General features: G+C 38.4%; 1 protein-coding gene across 1 annotated transcript in view; it reads left to right on the plus strand.

Annotated features, from left to right (window-relative positions):
• Positions 1–14,394, plus strand: part of zc3h18 (zinc finger CCCH-type containing 18) — a 154,755-nt gene that overhangs the window by 45,719 nt on the left and 94,642 nt on the right. The window contains exon 6 of the mRNA XM_051931485.1: positions 12,337–12,432. Coding sequence (XP_051787445.1) covers positions 12,337–12,432 — 96 coding nt within the window. The remainder of the gene's footprint in view (positions 1–12,336; positions 12,433–14,394) is intronic.

The raw sequence follows: 14,394 nt of genomic DNA on the forward strand, positions 1-14,394 counted from the left end.
CCAAATCCCCTGCTTCCACCCCCTCCCCCCACCCCCATTTCCCCAGCAACTCTTAATTGGAATAAACAAGATATTATGAGAATGTGGAGTCGAGGATTATCTATTTTAGGTTTTTAAACTAGTAAATCCGGCCCACCTCAAATCCGTTCACACCTCTCTGTCAGCGTCATTAGTCTTGTAAATGTGTCGATAAGCCCAAGCAGCAGCAGCCTGCTATAGCACCCCTACACTGCTGTAGAAACAACAAAAGCCTCTCCCAGCTGAAGCCTTGTTTATCAGGGAGTCGGGTACCTAGAGCTGTACTGTATAGGCTAAAAAATATATTGTTATTTGGAACACCTGCATTTCATGTGTGTTCCGTGTCTACAAAGATCTACTGTCTATGTAAGTATAGGATGATAGAAATGTTGAACACATACCTAAAAGACAAACTTTGTCCATGTTTTAGTACTAACGACAAAATTTTGACATGAAGTGTATAATGTGTGAAGACTGAAGTCCAAATATTAAATAAACACTTTCACAAAAGGTACCAGTAAAACAGAACAAAAAGACTATAACCAAAGAAAAAGAAATCGGGTTAGTGTGGCTTGTTGTCTTGACTTCTTTGGTAGTGTAGCGGTAAGAACTGCTGACTCCTATTCAGAAGGTCCCGGGTTCGAGTCTTCACATGTCCCAAAAAAAACGTTTGCAGTAGTGAGCTGCTCTTATTGTTACTATTATACAATAAAAACATGCATTTGATTTGAGTCTGTAACAGCCGGTGTAAATGTGTGGTACTTGTAAAGGTTAGTGTTTTTTTAAAATTCAGTTTTATTCTCTCTGTTGCGTTCACGCTCGCCCCGATCTGACACTGCTGTTTTCAAATAAAGATGAGCTATAACAGAGATGAACTCAGATCAGAAAAAGAGAACTGAAGCCCTCCCCATAAGAAACGTCCACTCACATATAAGAACAACGCAGCTGCACCAGGCATAAAGGCAAAAGCTGGCACCGTTTTGATGCAGGATGAGGTCCGGCGTCATCCTGCTAATCAGTCTGCCCCACACCTGTCCTTCAAAGAAACAGCACGGCTTACAGAGCTCATCAACGTATCGGGCAAACTCCTGTTTGTGATTATGTTTTGTGATTGTCTTTACATAAGAAAATGTATGTGTTACTTATATAAAAGCCAAATAGAATGTTATTTACCTTGATTTATTTACTTATCTTCCTACAGCATAAAGTCACAAGTAGACTACAGAGCTTCCTCTGTTTAATCGACAAGGGCATGCTTACAAATTACATGTGTAATGCCACAAAAAATGCTTGCTGACACTTTAGTGTGTGAGCAATGGTACAAGAATGTAGTTAGACTTTTTTGGGCACATACACCATACACATCTAACCACTACATTGTTACTTTTTCAAAATTGAACTGTATAGCAGAGACTCCCTGTTAAGTGCCACTTTTAGCAGGACCGAAGATTCTGATGTGTTAAACTAATAATAATACTGACTTTATTTATATAGCACATTATCATACATTTACATGCAACTCAAGGTACTTTCCACAGATTAATCAACCAAAACAATAAACATATACCATAGTTATTTGTTTATTATCATTAATTAATATTACAACAATTTCTAATAGATGTAAGTGTACTAAATAGACAAACAACCTGGGCATTATTAAACAAAATTTAAACACTAAAGAGCAAAACAAACTTTCACTATTATCAGAAGCAGTTATTAGTATATTGTCTTCTATTTAAAAGGCTTATACATAAAGATGGCAAGAGAACAACCAGATCTAATTTACAGGTATATAAAAATAAATATACATACTGTAGTGGTGCTACATGATTAATGTCGTTGTAAATGTATTTTGTGCTGAGTCCTGTCTTTCATAGCATTGTCCTGTTTACATGGTGTGTGTGCCTATGTAAATATGCTTCCCTGGAAACAATGGGGGGGAAGAATGACACTGTGGAACCATGGCCTTTCACGATAATTGGTCCTGTCAGTTCCATTACCTGCATCTGATCATCTGCTATTTAAACGGAAGGACAGAAAGGGAAAAAAAAAAAACCATGTTCTATTAGACCGCCATTTCATTGCAGAAACAGGAGAAAACACTGATTCAAATCATTCACACCTTTGTCCAACTGCCAGTTTCAACGCCCAACATCAACAGCTTTGCCCCGCAAAAACCCCAGGGTTCTGGATTATGCCACATACTGAGGATAAGCATGGTGAGACTGTTTCTTCTTGTTTGGGGAGACGAGCAAACCATCATTTTCATCTGTGTACTACTTTCCGTTGGCACTATTTTTCCAGCAGAACCAGGTTCACAAACATTATCCATTTTCTATTAAATCTTCTGGACTTTTATGTGTGTTTTGTTCTTTCTGTGTGTCTTATTGAGTTCGTGTTCAGTGTAGGGGTCAAAGGAGGGTTTGTATTGTATATTAACTTTGTGCTGCACTTTTTCTTTTTATTATTACTTTCCGCCGGACACTTTTGTGGTTGAATGTTATGTTGGGGTTGGTTGGGGTATGATTAATATATATTGTTTGGTGTTTGTTCATTTATTTCTTTATCAATATATACTCACTTTATTATTTTACGTACTGTTTGTTTTTTGACTTATTTTTGATCGTGGATTGGGGAAGTTTATTTAGAAGAAGTATGGCTCGTCGGGTCTAACGTCCTCAACTTGCCACGCTACGAGTCTTGGTGGTGTAGCTTCCGGTTTTGGAGAGTGAGTCGGCCGTTACAATACAAATATCTGCATTTGGCCTGTGTAAATAATAATAATAATAATAATAGTAATAGCTAATGGCAAAACAATAAGTAGAGACAGTTTTATGTTATTAAATCTAATTAAAAGATACAAAAGCAAATAAACAGGCCATAGTAATTACGGTAGATTTAGGATGTACCTGTAGATGAAGTTCTTGATTCCAGAATTTGTTTAATTGACCAGTTGGCATAGAGGAGAAGAAAACAAAAAACTCCTAATTTTGGTTCATTAGGAGAAAAATATACCTCTGTAGGGCCACAGTTGGAAGAAGGGAGCAAGCTAAGCAAATACAATGGTATCTCAGTATAAGTCCGCTTTGGAATAAGTCCAACTTGGTTTATGTCCTGTGTGGACGCGAAAAAAATTTTGCTTGGCATACAACCTTTGTTTGGAATACGATTCGCGTGCTAGAACACCGCGTGTGGTATAGCGGGTCTACGGCTTCAAAAAAAAGGGCCAAGTTTTAACCCGTATAGCCGTGTCATTCTCAGTGGGCATGATTGCACGACCGCGGGGAGTTAATGACGTAGTTGGAGCGAGTCGCACCTGCACAGGTGGGCTGTGATCGGGAAGAGTGAGACTGCATTTTTAACCTCGGATTTATTTATTGATGTTTTTATCCCCACTTAACACTTGTTTTTATGGATATTTATTAAATAATTATTTATTGAAACCAGACGCACTGCACTGCACTTTTTGTTTGGACACTTATTTTTGTTTTAACTCTTAGGGCGGATGTCGACTTTTGTCGACAAGATGGGTTGAGGGCGAATGTCGACAAAAGTTGACATCCAGGGATAGAGGGCGACAACCAGCTGTTAATGGCGAGAAAACTCACTATCACGTCGCAGGCATTCCCTCTGTGCTTGGAGGAATGCTAGACTCGTTGACTCTGCAACTAATCCTTGCGTGTGCGTGAGTTGCGAAATGTAAACAATGGCAAGATGGCATCGACATGTCACAAGGGAGCGAAGCGAGTGCAGAAAAGAAAACACTCGGCAGACAATGTTTTGCGCATTATCGCGAAGTCGGACTCTGATTTTTCAGAATCGGATTTTATTGACAGTGATCAGGAGATCGAACAAGAGAGTTGAGAAGCTGGCATCAGCTGATCGGACACCAGCCGATGCTGCGCCAGCTGATCCGCTGCCAGCTGAACGCATTCGCGCAGCCGATGCATCTACGGCAAGGTTTGCGTGGGAGGAATACACAGACATTGATCTGTGGGCTACCGGACTTCACAAGACGGCATGGCTTGCTGTTGGACACGACAGATCACCAGCTGCTGAACTGCTTCAGGCTGCCCTCTCCTGATGCTGCTTTTCAGCTACTGTCAGATGAGACAAACAGGCAGAGAAATTTTTTTGAATTGCGGGCTGCGCTTGCATCGCATTCTCGTTTTTCAAAGTGGAAACCCACAACAAAAGACGAGATGAAGCGCGCTGTGGCATTACAAATAGAGATGGGACAGAACTGGTGATATAACTTCAGAGAGCATTGGTCCAAACGTGCTTTGTTCCCTGGTGGCTTTGGACAGGTTATGCAGCGTGATGATAGGTACGTGATGCTGCAAAGTTTTATTCAGAAAACTTGGTGGCAGTGGCATGGCACGATGGCAAACGGGTGACTTGTCTCTCTACAGTACACACTAACAATATATGTGAGAAAGTGCAGCAACAGACAATTGAAAAGTAGGCACCAAAGCAACACATATTGTAAGCAGTGCAATCTGGCAATGACTGAAATTGGCTGCTTTGAGCGAGATCAGGCTTTGCAGGACTATGCTGTGTAAAATGTATGTGAAATCATAGAGTATGCAGGCTTATACAACATGCAAGACAGTAACATTTGTCAAAAGTAAATATTTTTGTTGATTTCAATTGCTTTGTGTTCTTTTTTTAAAAAAAGTTAGTTTTTGGAAAAATATTCAGGCCTGGGAGAAAAGAAACAAAAAAAAAAAATAGCCCTAAAAGAGTTAAATAAAAGCACTTGGCATTCTTGCACTATCCCCTGGCTTCATTTGAGAATTTTCCTCATTTGTCAGCTCATCTCGGTGACATTACCGATGCTGTCGGGTTCAGGGCTCCCCGTAAGGACGTATGGGAGCATGGAGCAGACCTGGATTGTCACACCGCATGCTACCCTACACTGCCCATGAGCGTCAGTACGCCAGTTGCTAGCATTTAGTGAACAACCTGCGGTATAACTCTGTGAATTTTCACGTGATTTTGTGTTTTTTCGCGTAAATCTTTAGTAAATTCATTAACCATGAGTTCTAAGAAAGTTAATGAGAAAAGCCAAGCAACGAAGAAAATGGTTTGGATTACCATGGAGGTGAAAAAAGAGATTGTTGAAAAGTATGAAGGTGGCATGCATATCCGGGACTTGGCTGCTGCATACCGTATGCCGAGAACGACGGTATCTACTATTGTGAAAAACAAAGACATTATTAAATCGACTAATGTTGCGAAGGGGGTGAAATCAATTACCAAACAAAGATCAGGGACATCAGAGCATGTTGAAAAACTGCTTTTGATCTAGATAACAGAAAAACAGTGTGCTGGCAATAGCGTATCGGAGGCAATGATTTGCGAAAAGGCAAAACTGATGCATGCCGATCTTTTGGAAAAAAAAGGCAGGAACGAGCCAAGAAAGTGAAGTGTTTAAAGCCAGCCATGGCTGGTCTGATAATTTTAAGAGGATGACTGGCATTCACAGTGTTGAGGCACGGAGAGGGAGCCTGTGCTGATAAAGATGCCGCCAATGATTTTGTTACAGAGTTTGAGGAATTTGTGGAGGCTGAGGGTTTTGTTCCCCAACAACAAGTTTTTAATTGTGACAAAACAGGCCTGTTTTGGAAAAAAATGCCTAACAGGACCTATATTACACAAGAAGAGAAGGCATTACCAGGGCACAAGCCAATGAAGGACAGGCTAACTCTCTTGTTCTGTGGCAATGCAAGTGAGGATTGCAAACTGAAGCCTCTACTGATCTACCACTCTGAAAACCCGAGGGCCTTTAAGAAACATAACGTGCAGAAAACTCAGTTACCTTTGATGTGGAAGTCAAACAGCAAGGCTTGGGTAACCAGAGAATATTTCAGCGAGTGGTTTAATGTTGTGTTTGGGTGTAAAAAGTTATTTAGAGGAGAAAAACCTGCCTCTGAAGGCCCTCCTCATAATGGACAATGTTCCAGCTCACCCTTCAAGCTTGCAGGACTATGTGCTGCCGGAGTTAGACTTCACTGTAAAGTTCCTCCCCACTAACACGGCTCCTCTCATTCAGCCCATGTACCAGCAGGTCATCAGTAATTTCAAGAACCTCTACACTAAAACACTATTCCAGAGGTGCTTCAAAGTGACCTCTGAAACAGAATTAACCCTGAGAGAGGTTTGGAAAGATCACTTTACTATCGACCATTGCATAACTCTCATTGACAAAGCCTGGCAGGAAGTTTCCTACAGAACAAAGAACTCTGCTTGGAGGAATTTGTGGCCAGAAGCAGTGACTGAAAGGGACATTGAGGGCTTTGAGGTTGTGCCTATAGTGGAGGATATTGTCTCTCTGGGCAGGTCCATGGGTCTGGATGTGAGTGATGGTAATGTGGAGGAGTTAGTGGAGGTGCACAGGGAAGAGCTGACCACTGAGGAGCTGCAGGAACTGGAGAAGGAGGAGCACAAGACTAAGACTCTTTTCAGGCTCGGAGGAGATAGAGGAAGCCCCTACTTCATTAATCAAGGAAATCGTTGCCAAATGGATGGATGTCAAAAACTTTGCAGTGAAGTACCACCCCAACAAAGCCCAAACAAGCTGTAATAGCATTGTGTGGAATGACCAGACAATGTCACATTTCTGAAACATCCTGAGGAGAAAGCAGTAGCAAAGTTCTTTGGACAGCTTTTTAGTAAAAGTCAAACCTAGTGAGCCTTAACCAGGCCCAAATAGGGAAAGGAGAAAGAGAAGTTTTATTGGAAGGGGACTGTCCTTCCAAACAATAACATCTCATCCTCTCTTCTCCGCACCATCCTAGTAGGCACTCGACTCTTCTCAGCAAGGTAAAGTGAGGTTAAATTTTCATTTATTTCATCTAATTGCTTTTGTATTTATGTATTTTAGTATTAAGCAGTGTTTAAATTATTTTATACAACCCCATCAATGTATAATATGCCAATAACAATAGGATTTTTTTTCATGGGAACAAATTAATCATTTTCCTCTTATTTCTTATGGGAAAAATTTGTTTGGTGTAAGTGCAAGGATTTGGAACGGATTAAGGACATATGCTGAGGTACCACTGTAGTGAAGTCCAATAGTAATCAGTTTCTGTAGTGCTACTACTACTACTACTAAGATCTACACATAACTTCTTCCATATGATTTAAACTTAATTACAAAACACAGGTAAATTAAACAACTTATTAAACTTAGCCTAACATATTTCCAAAATGCTATTTCCTTTCCTGTAAGCCTATGTAAATATATCCAACTAAAATGGTCAAAAAACTGTTGCTCAATGTCCTGCTCAGCAGCAATGATCTGACCCAACTACTTTACAGACTTAGTTAGAAACAGGACAGACTAATGGAGCACTTACTTATTGTACATAAAGGCATGATTAATCAACTGATACTTATACTTTAATACAGGCATTTACATATTATACAAATGGCTCTTACAATCTTTTAAGTATTTGTGTACTTTTAGTGCTGGGCGGTATACCGGTTCATACCAAAAATCATTTTTTATTTTTATGATATGGATTTTTCTTATACCGCAACACTGGTTTAAATAGCCTAAACAACGTTCGGAACATGGCGCAGCGGGAAACTGTTTAAGGGAGGACCTTTTTCACTGCTGCACCGCTAAACACGAATGCAACGGAGTACATGCGTTACTGGAGGTATTGAATGGTGAAAATGGACAGAGAACATTCTGAAACTGAAGCTCTAGTGACAGTAAAGTTGAACATGATGACCCAACAGAACTTTTGCCGAAAAAAGGAGCCGTGTCTGTTGTCTGTAGATACTTTGGTTTCAAAAGGTCGGATGTGGACCATTATGTTCAAATGTGTGAATACTGTTTCTATACTACTGGATAATACTGCAAGCCAAGTTGTACTTGTTTTATTTTTTTTTCAATACTGTGTAATGTACCGGGGTACTGTGTAATAGTGTGACGACATGTTGAATTTATACTCGACATTTCCACTTTAATCTCGACGCTTATGACGAGAATAAAGTCGACATGTTGATTTTATTCTCGTAATTTGTCATTAAAGTAGAACATCGTAAACTAAACTTCATCTTAAAATGAATATTTAATTTTCTAGATTTTCTCAAACCCCGTCATAAGTTATGTAGCACATTAAATGCTTTGTGTTAAGTGTCCCCTGAGCCATGTTAATTGCTACGTGCTTCTTAAACTGACTTCCTCTTGCACTAAGAGGTGACGCAGGCAGCAATCACCACACAAAATACATTAATTTCATGATATACCTGCTCCCTGAACATTTAGAATGCGAAGATAAATGCTTGATATCATTTTCATGATGAAATGCATTAAAGCATATATTAATCATGTGGGGGCATGGTGGCGTGGAAGTTGCACTGCTGCCTTGCAGCAAGGGGGTGCTGGGTGTTCCCTGCCTTGAATTTGCATGCATTTCTGGTGGGTTTACTCGCCGTGCTTCAGTTTTTTTCAAAATCATGTAGGGTGTGGGGTTTTGTAAGGCTATATTGACCCTGCTAGTGTATGTATTGCTCGTATTCACCCTGCAATGTGCTGGTGTCACGTTCAGGATTTGCTCCTGCCTCGTACACAATGCTTGCTAGGATGGGCACAACCCTGAATGGATGGCATACTTAAACATGTATAACGAAGATTTTTTTAAAGTTCTGAACACTCCGTGGTCTAAGTTTATAACTAGGTTTAATTTCACAAAGACGTTTATCGTGTGGTGATTGGTTTTGTGGAGAAAGGAAAGATAGGAACTGCGGGTTTGGTACGTCAGACAGAGACAGCACGCGTGCAATAAAGAAAGTCTGCTCAGAAGAACATCCATTGAATTCTGTGTTCGTGTCTCCGACTACCAGATCACAAACCCAATATTTACATAATATTTAAGTTAAACCTGTGTGATACCCATTCATGCATCCAGTTTTTTGGAACCTCGTCACACCGGCCAAGTTCTCTACACTGAACGTACACCTGGGGACCTGTTACTGCAAGGGAGCAGCACTACCGTGCATGTTTAATAACCTGCTTTAATGAATTTCATCATGAAAATTTATCTTAGCATTCTACATTTTCAGAGAGCAGGAATATCATGAAGTGAAAGTATTCTGTGTGGCGATCACTGCCGGCGCCGCCTCTTAGTGCAGAGGAAGTCAGTTTAAGAAGCGCGTAGCGATTAACAACTGGGTCGGGGAAAACTTAACACAAAGCATTGAATGTGTTACATTAACTTATGACAGGGTTTGAGAAAATCTAGTAAACATTGATTTTAGGATGAAGTTTAGTTTGCAACATTCTACTTTAATAACAAAATAAGCTATGAGAATAAAATGGAAATGTCGACTTAAATCTCGACATATAATTTTTTTTTTTCTTCACTGTGTACGTATTTTTTTTTTCCTTCACCATGGCCCTAATACGCTTCCGTAGGGCTATAACACAAATAGCATTATAAATGAAAGTTGCAGTTTTCTTATTTATGTATATAGCTTAGTTTGAAGCAAGGTCCATATTAATGCAGTTTGCCTTAATGATGGTTCAGTTGGTAAAGATGTGATCACCAAGTTGCACTTGTTTTGTTTTATTTTATTTTTAATTTAATTTGGTGAATACTGTGTAATGCACCTGGGCTTTGAAGTCTTGGAAGTAATAGTATTATTATTGGAAGTTGCACTATTATTTATTTATTGTATTGTTATTATTTATTAGTTTAAATATTATACAGTTTAACTCTTTTAGGGCGGATGTCGACTTTTGTCGACAGCAGGGGTTGAAGGCTAATGTCGACAAAAGTCGACATCCAGGGATAGGGGGCGACAATCAGCTGTTAATGGCGACAAATCTCACTGTCACGTCACAGGCATTCACTCTGTACTTGGAGGAATGCTAGACTCGTTGACTCGGCAACTAAACCTTGCGTGTACGTGAGTTGCGAAATGTAAACAATGGCAAGATGGCACCGACATGTGAAAAGGCAGCGAAGCAAGTGCAGAAAAGAAAACACTCGGCAGACGATGTTTTGCGCATTATCCCGGAGTCGGACTCTTGATTTTTCAGAATCGGATTTTATTGGCAGTGATCAGGAGATCGAGCAAGAGAGTGAGAAGCAGGCATCAGCTGATCAGACACCAGCCGATGCCGCGCCAGCGGATCTGCTGCCAGTTGAGTGCCTTCGCGCAGCCGATGCATCTACGGCAAGGTTCGCATGGGATAAATACACAGACATTGATCCGTTGAGAGCCGATCTGGCTACCGGAGTTTACAAGACGGCATGGCTTGCTGTTGGACACAACAGATCACCAGCTGCTGTACTTCAGGCTGCTCTCTCCTGATGCTGCTTTTCAGCTACTGTCAGACGAGACAAACAGGTAGGCAGAGATTTGTTTTGAATCGCGGGCTGCGTTTGCATCGCACTCTCGTTTTTCAAAGTGGAATCCCACAACGAAAGACGAGATGAAGCGCGCTGTGGCATTACAAATAGAGATGGGACAGAACTGGTGATATAACTTCAGGGAGCATTGGTCCAAACGTGTTTTGTCCCCTGGTGGCTTAGGTACGTGCTGCTGCAAAGTTTTATTCACTTCTGTAATAAACAGAAGCAAATCCCATGGGGTGAGCCAGGCTCTAATGCCATACATAAAGTTCATAAAGTTTCAGAAGATGAAAAGAGGTGACAATACGGTTTTCATGCTGACAGAAAACTTGGTGGCAGTGGCATGGCACGATGGCAAATGGGTGACTTGTCTCTCTACAGTACACACTAACAATATATGTGAGAAAGTGCAGCAACAGACAATTGAAAAATAGGCACCAAAACAACACATATTGTAAGGAGTGCAATGTGGCAATGACTGAAATTGGCTGCTTTGAGCGAGATCAGACTTTGCTGTGTAAAATGTATGTGATATGTATGTGAAATCATAGAGTATGCAGGCTCATACAACATGCAAGACAGTAACATTTGTCAAAAGTAAATATTTTTTGTTCATTTGATATGTTAAACAATTGCTTTGTGTTCTTTTTTAAAAAATGTTAGTTTTTGGAAAAATATTCAGCCCTGGGAGAAAAGAAACAAAAAAAAAATTAGCCCTAAAAGAGTTAATGATGGTAAAGTTGTTTAAAAAGTCACTTTAACATATCAGTGGACAGAGATTGTTAACATTAACAAAGTGTAGTTGGTTTACAAAAAATATTTACTATTATTCCTTTTCTAAGACATGTTCCGTGCAATACAACTTTTGACAAGCACCTCTGGATATTTTACTAAGTCTAAATGCCTCTTTGGATGGTTGAAAATATGTTGTCAAAATTTTAGTTTAAGTTGTTTGCAAACTTTGTTCAATAAAAAGGCTCTATATTTTGACTGCATCTGTCATGCAATGTGATTCCTTCTCTTCATTAGTGCCACCCCCTTGAAAACTATCACTTTATGGGGCCATGCAAACCTGTATTAATACTTGTGTGCACATTAAAATGTTTTTTGTACACTGTACAATTCTCATGACAGTGGAATAGGTTATTCTTATCCAGTAATTGCAGTGGAAAATGTGGTTAACATCCACACTTGAAAAAAATACCATCCAATACCGTGAAACCGGTATAACTTTGAAAAATACCGTGATATAGAATTTTGGTCATACCGCCCAGCACTACAGTATGTACTTTACATTAATCAAATACTGACCAAAAAAAGATGATGTTCTATATTTTATACTTGACATAACAATTATCTGAATTGAACAATTAAAAACTGAAATACTTTATTTTAATTGCAGATTTTTTTTATTTTAAAGACACAGTATGTTAATTAACTTTGAAAGTATGTTGTATGCAGTAGTGCTACAAACATTGCTCTGTTCCTGATGATACATTATTGCAAGCTTACTGACCGTGCTTCATGTCTGTTTTTGTCTGTATCAGGAAAAAGCCTGTGCCTTAGTCCTTAGAAATAATAGTCTTAACTAAAAAAGAGGCTAAATGCAAACATCAAGGTTTATAACACAAAAGTTGTAAATTTATGTATATCACATTAACCTGAGAATGGTACTGTGTTGTTCCTATTTTTTTAAAATTGCATTATTAACAATTAATAAATTAGTAGTAAACCTCCTCCTCCTTCAACACAAATATACAAGTGAAAACATTCTTCTGAGCAGTGAATGTACTGTGTGATAACAAACTTGCATTTGTTAATATATTGTCATTTTTCTTAGTAATGCTAACTTGCAGTTGGTGAAACTTCTGCATTATGTTTGATCTCTTTTGCTATACACAAGATGCCATTACATTTTAAGTGATAATTTTTTTATTTGTAGGGTGGACCTGTGGTTGAAGAAGTTCTTCCTCCTCCTCCTCCCATTGAGCCTCCAGCAGAGAGTGCTTGGGAAAGAGGATTAAGACATGCAAAAGAGGTAATTTTTATGAAAGAATTTCAAAATATGATTAATAATGAAACTGAGTTTATTTCTTTACAGTTTTCACCAAGGTTTTTGGCACTAAAATAATCTGTAAATACTATGAGGCCAACTATTACTATCCTTTCTTTCCCCAAGGTATGCCAGGCCACTCTACATTGCTTTGACATAACATATGAAGTTCTTTATGTTGGGAAGTATTCCACTATTTATCAGAAATTTTATTGAGGCGCAAACAGTTATTTGACATGGGTACACTTGGTATTATTATCAAACGCAAAATAAGTCCCTGTGAGTGCTGTAGCATTAGGTGAAATGGAGGCTATGTTTCCCGAGTGGCAGCTGTTTATTATAAACATGAGTATTGTCAGTTTAACAAAGTGCACTATAATGAAATTTATATTTAAAAGTTATTTTGAAACATTGATGCAATAATATATGATTGTTGGTTTTTTTTTTTTTGGAATTATAGTGCAGCATGCAGAAAAGACACTTTAAAGATCTGTTCCTGTTGGACAAAAAAGATACCATGTATAATGCACAGTCCTGCCAAAAAGTACTGAATTGAACATTATCTGCTTTATGTTGATACCAATAGCAGTGTCTGCAAAAAAATGCATGGTAACAGCTTAAATGGTTTTGGTTTTGATTCCTGTTCCAGAAATCAGTTGGATAAACATATGAGAAGACTCTCATACCCCATGACATTATTTACTTGATGACCGTTTTAATTTTAGCATTTAGCAACCAAAAAAAAAGTTAACCAAAAAATGTAAGTTCACCTGTTGCCCGTGTACAGTGTATCATGTAAATTGTTTGGTGTTGAAGGATAATGACAATAAGCACTTGACTTCTGAGAAGGCATTGGCATAACAAAACAAAAAAAAAAAAAAGAGTACAGAACTCTGTTAGCAGCCTTTTTCATTTCCGGGAACTGACAAAACCAAACCAAGCAGTAAGGTTGGTCTTAAAGGCAGATCTTGTGATTTTGTAAAATTTATTGATGGATGACGTTTTCCTCCACATAATAATTAAAAATTGTGATATGATTAGAAAAGTATTCTACTTTAAAATAAATGATCATTATTGGTTTTTACACAGTATTAGAATCTGTAATGCGGACTTTAATGTACTCTACAAGGTACTGCAAACCAGTACTTCCTTAAAATATTTTACATTCTGTAGTGACATACAGTACTTATTTAACTTAAAGCCAATGGCATTGTTAGTAGGAATCTGCATTTGAAAATCGATTTTATCTATGCTCATTCCAAGACAGTAGAAAATAATTTGATTTTGAACTTTATTGATAATCTTGTTTTAAAATCACTCAAAAGTGCGTAGCTGGTCCTTACTATACTTAAAACAGAATGAACAAAATCTAAATTCTGGCAGAACCAAACTTTGGTTTAGACAACGGGCAAGTTCAGTTAAAACTTGAATCATCATAGTTCAAGATATGCATTTTGCTTCCATTGTCTGCGAAATTCAGGAGGTCATCACAAATAAAGTTATAATCCATTGTAATCAAGTACCAAAGATTTGTTGATATGCTTTTTCACTGTTGCTTGACAATATATTGCCACACAATGTTTTTTATTTTGTACTTGCAACTGCACAGATGAATGGCATGCTTGTTATTAAAATAAAATGAGTAAAAGAAATTTGTAAGAAAGAAAAAGTGTATTTTTAAAATGCTGTCGTCTTGTCAAAAGCTGTTTTAATTGCAGCCATGAGCTGAGCACTAATCATTTTTGCAGTACTTGAATACATTGTTTCCTCTGGGAGCAAGCAGTTTATGGGAAGAGTAAAATTAGAATATATTGGTGTTTACTATACAGAATTTCAAACAAATTCAATTAACATGAACTTCAAGAAAACCTAAATGTACATGCCAAACTCAGAAATCAAAAACTACACTCCTTTTCTTGTACATTAAAAATAGGCATAATACTTAAA

The sequence above is a fragment of the Erpetoichthys calabaricus genome, chromosome 9, assembly GCF_900747795.2.
Source record: "Erpetoichthys calabaricus chromosome 9, fErpCal1.3, whole genome shotgun sequence".
Classification (NCBI taxonomy): Eukaryota; Metazoa; Chordata; class Cladistia; order Polypteriformes; family Polypteridae; genus Erpetoichthys; species Erpetoichthys calabaricus.